Raw genomic sequence first — 7,039 nt, forward strand, 5'->3', positions numbered from 1 at the left:
GAGTGCAGGGGGTGCAGGTTGCATGGGGGTGCAGGGCACAGGGGTGCAGGGTGCACTGGGGTGCAGGGAGCTTGGGGGTGCACGCACTGCTGTGGAAGCTGTTTTTGCTGCAGGGTGGAAGGGTGTCTGTGCCAGTGAATAGGAGGGGGCAGCTTGCTGGGGCAGAGCTGGGCAGGGATGCAGGAACCTGGCTACCATCAGGGCTTGCATGGCCTCCCAGTCCCTCCAAGGGCCCAGGCCCCCATTTCTCCCCACTGCTGCTTGGTGGGATCTGGCTGGTGCAGCAGAGGAGGACTGGCCTCCTTGCTGGTCTTTCTGTCCTTGCTCACCCCATCTCCCCCCATGCTGGTGGGGGCCTGCAGGGAGTGCAGCATGCCTGTGGGGCTGCATGCACATGATCAAGCCTGTAAAAGTACTGTGAGAGCCGGATGCCTGCCCTCACCCTCATGTCACAGCCCACAGCCATCTTTCATGGCACAGCCCTGCTCCCCTCGTGGCCCCTCAGGTGCTGGCCAGTGCTCTTCCACACCGACAGCTGCGCATTGTTAGCAACTTGCCTCATCCTTGCCTAGGATGGTGGAGAGGAGGCTCAGGGCAGCCTGTCTGGATGGGGAGGCGAGGATGCATCAGGTCCAATCTCGTCCCTGGAGCTGCAGTCATCCCTCAGCATCTCCCCACCAGCCTGCGGGCCTGCCCTGCCCCACTGCTCCTCTCTGTGCCTCAAGCTGCACAGTGCCCTTGTGCTGGAGTTCCTGCAGACAGCTGCAGATGCCTCAAACCTGCCTGCGCCAGGAAAACTGGGCAGACAGAGCCCTCACCCTGCCAGAGGTGTGGGCGCAGCCTGGGGAGCTGGGCAGCAGCCCAGGAGTTGCCATCAGTCTGCCCCAGCATCACTCATGCCTTGGCACTGCTCCTGCTTTATGGAAGGAGAAACTGAGGCACAGAGTGTGGGTGTCTCCAGGGAAATCTGCTCCATTCTCATCCTTCTCTCAAATCTCTTTTCAGACCAAGAAGTGGCAGCTCCATCCTATGGGCACATGCTCTGTGCACATCACTGCCCTGCTTCTTCCACAGGCCCTTGCTGGCCCTCAGGGCTGGGTCCTGGGGGGCTTGTTTTGGGGAGGAGGGGTGAGGATGGCTCGGGGTGTGCTCCGCTGCACTGCATGGGAGACTGCCAGAGGGTTGTGCTTTACCCGAGAGCTGGAGAGCTGTGAGAACATCATGTAGGTGTGCTTGCCGCAGTGCCAGCAACTCAGCTGCTGCAGGGACTGGCCATCCCACTGCTCAGGCCCTTTTGGCATCTGACAGTGCACACCAAACAGAAACAGGGCAGTGGGGTGACCGATGGCTCTGCCCCAGCCCGGGGGACAGTGGCTCTGAGCACTGGGATGGGGACAGTGGTTGGATGGGGGCTCTCCATGGCAGGGGAAAAGACCCCCCAGCAGTGAGCCTGTGTGGTGGGTATGTCTGCTCATGTTTTCCACGGAGGTGTGGTGCCTCGAAGTGCACTTACAGCAAGAAAATAAAAGTGGGGCAGCCATGTGCCTTCCCTGAGCATCTTGCAGGCCTGATAGGCTGACAGATGGGAGAGCTGCCTGGCGAGCGTGGGACCCTGCCTCTACAGCTGTGCTCCCGTCTGCAGCCCAGAGCTTGTCGCTGGGTGCCACCAGGTCCCCTTGGTGCTTCAGCGCCCTGACACAGCAGCAAGCCCCTGTGACCGCCGCAGCACAGCAAGGAGCCCAAGTTTGGGGCTGCAGGCAAGGGGAAAGGCTGTTTCCCCGACCCTTGCTGTTTATTTTTCTGCTTTTTTTAGAGGAAGCAGAGGCTGAGAATGTCCAAGCAGGAGGAGGATGTCACCTTGGGCCAGCACAACTGGCAGGGCCTGGGGCACCCATGGGTGCTGCCAGGCAGGCAGAAGGACTGTGATGCCCATGGATCCCTGATGTGCCAGAGGGGCTGGCTGCAAGCTCCGGGCGGCGGGACACAGCCCAGCACTGAGCCTGCCCCAGTGGCTGCTGAGAAATTGGCCCTGCAGCCCTGTGGTGTCCCCTTGACAGCTGGGGTGGGCAGATGTCATGACAGAGGTGGCGGGAGGGACTCACCATCCTCTGCCGCCGCTGGCGCCGGCGCAGGCGCATGAACTCCTTGTGCTGGCGGGAGACAAAGTTGACGGCTGCATACTCCAACAAGGCGGCAAAGACAAAGAGCAGGCACACAGCCATCCAGATGTCAATGGCCTTCACATAGGAGACCTGTGAGGGTGAGAGGGGGCTTAGGGACCTACTGCTCCCCACCTCACTTGTCCCCCCTGCTGCCAGCTTTGCCCCACTGCCCAGGGGCACAGAAGCCCTCTCAGCTGGGACACATGGGCCAAAACTCGCCTGTCCAAGCAGCACCATGTTCCCTGGCAAGGCTATGGAGCCAGCCATTCCCAAGGGAAGGCTGTCCCTGTCCCGGGGCACCCTGGGTGCCCCAGGCAAGCTGCAGCGCAGGAGCCCAGCATGGAGCCAGCACTGACCTTGGGCAGGGAGGCACGGGAGCCAGCACTCTGTGTGGTCATGGTGAGCACAGTGGTGATGCCCAAGCCCACTCGGGCTGGTGCCGCATCCATATTGATCCAGAAGGAGACCCAGGAGAGGATGACAATGAGCAGGCTTGGGATGTACATCTGGATCAGGTAGTAACCCATCTGCCTCTCCAGGTGGAACTTCACCTCGATGCAGGTGAACTTGCCTGTGGGGAAAGATGGCCCTGATGGGTGAGAGGGTCCCCCGGGCCATGGCCACAGCGTGGAAGTGGGTGCCTGGGGTGCTCACCTGTGTTGTAGTACTTGGTGCAATAGCCCAGGTCCTTTTCATCCCTGAGGATGAACTGTGGGAGTGTCAAGCCCTCTGCCACCTGTACAGCCTCCTGCTCCTCCAGCCACTCAAAGATGAGGTCGTTCATGGTGTAGCCAACTGGAGGGGACAGAGGGAGCCATGGGACAGGGGACACACACACCCCATTCATCCCCTCCCTGAACAACCTGCTCACCCTTCCTGCTCACCTCCCTCAGAAGCAGGGAGATGCTAGACTTTGGGATGGGATTGGATGGGGTGGGGTGGTGGGGATGAAGTACAGCTTGAACCCCTCTAGGTACTCACAGCTCTCCAGCTGCATGGTGCATGTCTGGATGTCCATGGGGAAATTCTTGAGGTCCATGGGGCAGGACAGGATCAGTGTCAGCCTGGAGGAGGCAGAATAAACAAGGGGGTTGCTGGGGGCTGGGGCGGTTGGGGGCAATGGGAAGTCATCTCACAGGAGGCAAAAGGAAAGCTTCACCTCCCCACTGGGGCACTGCACCAGAGGACAAGGGTTCTACCTAATGCTGTAGAGCACATTGCCATTCTTGAAGATGCGCAGCAGCTTGTTGTCTGTGGTGACCTCGTGAAAATTGGCCCCTTTCTCATTGGCGAAGAACAAGTCTGGCTTCCAGATGGAGTCGAGCATGGAGGGATCGAGATCAAGGGAGTCGTCAGGGTACTCACGGTAAGCCAGGCGGGGATCATTCCACTGCTGCCGCAGGAAGACATTCACCCGGTAGTCCTGGGGCAGAGGGCACCACATCAGCGAGGAGCACCACACGGTTGATGTGATGGTTGATGGTATTAAGACTTTGCAGCAGCACAAATAGGGAATTTTTGGCCATGGGGCTTCCTCAGAGGAGTTCCTCATGCACCCAAGGAGGCTGGAGATGGCGGCAACACAGAGCTCGCTTGCGTTGTACGGCACCTGCCAAGCCTGCGAACAGCAGGGAGCTACCACTGGCTGCCTTGCGGGGCCTACCACTGGCTGCCTTGCTCTGACCATTCGGGTTGTTTCTCCCAGCTCAGGCATGGGGAATGTGGCCCACACAGCCAAGTTCTGGTTAACTGACCCCAGAAAAGCCACAGCCATTTGCTATGGCCTTGCATATCCCCACTGCAGTGCCAGGGCTGGTTCCCAGGACCCCTGTAAGCATGGCCATGGGCTTGGGCACTGGGACCCGCACGCTCCTTGGCAGAGCCAACACCAACCCCAAGGCACTGGGAGAGGAGCCCATCGCGCTGACGAAATGCTCACCATGGTGGTCTCGGTGACAGAGCCAAAGCTGTTGATGAAGATATTGCACGTCACGTTGACGGGTGGACCTGGAAAACAGTGTGAAGCCTCCTCTTGCCGCTGGCCAGGGAGACATGTGCACCACAGAGGCACACGTGGGGACACCGCCTCCTGCATGCGCTGTGCAGATGAATGCACACAAGCATCCCCTCGCCTGCTGGGGTCACCCCTGTAGTGTGCTGAGCTGAGCCCCAGCACCCTGCAAGCACGGCAGCTGCCTGTGCTGTCAGGCAAAGCAGCCACACGCCGGGCGGCTGTGATCGCAGGAGCAGCTGCGACGCTGGGGAGGGTTTTGGGACAGAGGAACTTGAGTCACAGTCCTACCCCTGAACCCATACCTGCTGATTCCCTGGGTTTGGGCAGCCATAAGCATGGGTCACCGCCAGGTTTGGGAGCCTCATGTCCTCCCCTTACCTTTGAAGTTGGGTCGAATCCGGGCATCATACCCTGATGTTCGTCCCATAAGCTTGTCCAGGAAATCAGAGGGTGACATGGGCTGGGGTGCACTTCGGGAAGCAGGTTTAATCTCCTCCTGCCCTGAGACCAGCCTGTGGGGCAGAGGAGGTAGGTTAGCTGCCTGTCAACACTAGGGGTCTGCAGGCACATTTTGGCACCCCGTAGGGATTGCCAGCTGCCAGGGGAAGTAGCTATGCCCACGCCACATCCGCTCCAGTTCTGAGCCAGTGTGCTGACCCTGGGACCCCTTCCTCCTTTCACTGTGATCATGGTGGCTTCCCCCCTTGCCTGCCACAGCCTGAGTGCTGCATGTCCACATTTTGCCTCTTCCCCTGCCAGCAAAGACCCTGCCCACCATCTCCCTTGGCATGGTGTTCGGGGCTGGGTGCCTCTCAGCTCCAGGGCTGCAGTGGGGACAGGGTGCAGCGAGTGATGGCAGCCAGGCGCTGTGCTGGTGCTGGAGAGGAAAAGGGGAGGGTCCCTCCTGGGTTCAATTGCTAGCCCTGGTTTGAGTTGCTGAGCAAACGCTGGTACCCTGCCTGGAACAGATTTGGGGCTTGTGGGGCTTGGGGCACATAACACTGCCCCTGAGCTGCAGGCCGGCCTGGCGTGAGCAAGGAGGTGCCCAGGAGCACAGCTGGGGTTGCGGCATCTTGCCAAGGGCAGAGATGATTTGGCAGGAGAGGAGCAGCAAAGCCCACCTCCACACCAGCCGTGATGCGGAGCGGACATGAGCTCTCCCACGCAGCGCTCCCAGCGATGATGGAGATTTATTTAAACTGATCTCAGAGGGGAAATTTTTGTGAACACATCTTAGCCTGCCAGTTTCTCTCCTTCTGCCAGTGTATAATGATCACTTCATGGAACAACAGGAGAGACGTTTGCTCACCACATTGCCAGGCATGTGGCTGTGATGGAGAGGAACTAGCCAGAGACGTCTGGACACAAAAAGAGCTTTGAGCATGCTTCTGGTGCTGCTGCACACTGCCTCATAACTCTGCCAGGTCAATGCCCAGGTGTGTCCCCCTCCTGCTGGGGGCTACAACCCCTTTATCAAAAGCAGAGGATGATGCTGAGAGCTGGGACCCCCTGGGGTACTTGTTCCTACCTCCTTGTTCCTACCAACACACTTTGTTCCTACCTCCTCTTAGGACAGTGGGATTCATCCCGGAGGGGCTAATGTGCATCCTTTTGCCAGCTAGAAATGGCCACAACGGCAACCCCAAAATGATCCAGCTGGGCAGGTTCTCCCTTATTTGGAGTCAGGGAGCAGAGAGTACCCGAGACTGGTCCTGGCCTAGAGCAAAAGGCTGGGAGAAATTCCCCCTCGGGGAGTTGCATTATAGATGTGTGCCTTTAGGAGGAGAGCTGTGAGAGGCCAGGGTAACAAGGAGTTAATTCAGGCCTCTGCCTGCCACATAGTCCAGAACCATGTCCTCCTCAGCTGGAGAGGAGGATGAGGGTTCTCCCCTGGAGCCTGTGGGAGGAAGGCTCCAGAGGCTCACCTAACTGGCCAAGCAGCTGTGGATCTGCAGCCCCAGTGATGCTCAGACCTTGAGGACTGCAGGTGGGGCACAGAAACTCCCTGGGTGCAGCCACCTCCAGCAGCATCACTGGCAGGGCCATGCTGGCACACAGCCCTTGGGCACAGCCCCTGGATCCTGTCTTTCTCAAGGTTTGTCTGCAGCTCCCCAGTTCGGGGCCTGCCTGCCCCAGGTGCACTCTGCCACTAACCTGGCCCAGGCACTGCAAGGCCCTGGAGCTCAGCACCTCTGTGAAGGGTGGGGATGTCAGGGCTGGAAAACTCTCACATCTGCCTAAAATGCCACCCCAAGACAAGCAGTTTCCACATGTGAAATGATGACATTTTGACACAATTTTCCCCCTCCTTGCCACAAATTCTGCAGTTCCGCCGCCTGTGCTGCTCCAGCCATACTGGCCAAGTGGGAAGCAGAGTGGGGGCAGGAAGCAGGCTCAGCCCAGGGGCACTGCAGACCCCCAACCCCTCCCTGCCTGGCCCGCTCTCCCCTGTGTCCCACCTTGTCCCAAATATCACCCAACGTGACCCAAGAGGGAAAAAGGGACCTGGGTTTTGGATTTTCCATCCAAGTGGGCCAAGAGTTGTTCCCGCACCCATGGGACCTGGGGCATCCAAAAAAAACTGTCCTGAGCACCCCCACTCCAAACACCCTGAGCAAGGAGAGGGTCTGGGCATCGCAGGGGGCTTTCCAGCACTGGAGAAGGATCTGCCTGGGCCATCATCGTGCTCAGCAAACCCCTTCTCCCACCATGGCAAAGGTCCCCAGCTGGCCGGGGGCCATGGGGAACATCAAGGACCCAGCACTGGGGCCGGGGCTGCTGGGGACAGGCAGAGCCTAGCTGTGTGCTGCCGGGTTTGGAGGGGGGAAGGTCTGGTGGATCACCAAGGTGCTGGGTCAGGGTC

At 59.5% G+C, this 7,039-nt stretch overlaps 1 protein-coding gene across 1 annotated transcript in view; it reads right to left on the reverse strand.

Annotated features, from left to right (window-relative positions):
* The window catches only part of LOC104468996 (glycine receptor subunit alpha-4), a 5,335-nt gene extending 702 nt beyond the window's left edge, over positions 1-4,633 (reverse strand). Inside the window, exons 1-7 of the mRNA XM_010083313.1 lie at positions 4,555-4,633; positions 4,102-4,169; positions 3,362-3,585; positions 3,144-3,226; positions 2,817-2,957; positions 2,519-2,733; positions 2,103-2,252 (exon numbers count right to left, since the gene is read on the reverse strand). Coding sequence (XP_010081615.1) covers positions 2,103-2,252; positions 2,519-2,733; positions 2,817-2,957; positions 3,144-3,226; positions 3,362-3,585; positions 4,102-4,169; positions 4,555-4,633 — 960 coding nt within the window. The remainder of the gene's footprint in view (positions 1-2,102; positions 2,253-2,518; positions 2,734-2,816; positions 2,958-3,143; positions 3,227-3,361; positions 3,586-4,101; positions 4,170-4,554) is intronic.
* Positions 4,634-7,039: the final 2,406 nt, after the last annotated feature.

Source organism: Pterocles gutturalis, unplaced genomic scaffold (genome assembly GCF_000699245.1).
Source record: "Pterocles gutturalis isolate BGI_N339 unplaced genomic scaffold, ASM69924v1 scaffold33255, whole genome shotgun sequence".
NCBI classification, from domain to species: Eukaryota; Metazoa; Chordata; class Aves; order Pterocliformes; family Pteroclidae; genus Pterocles; species Pterocles gutturalis.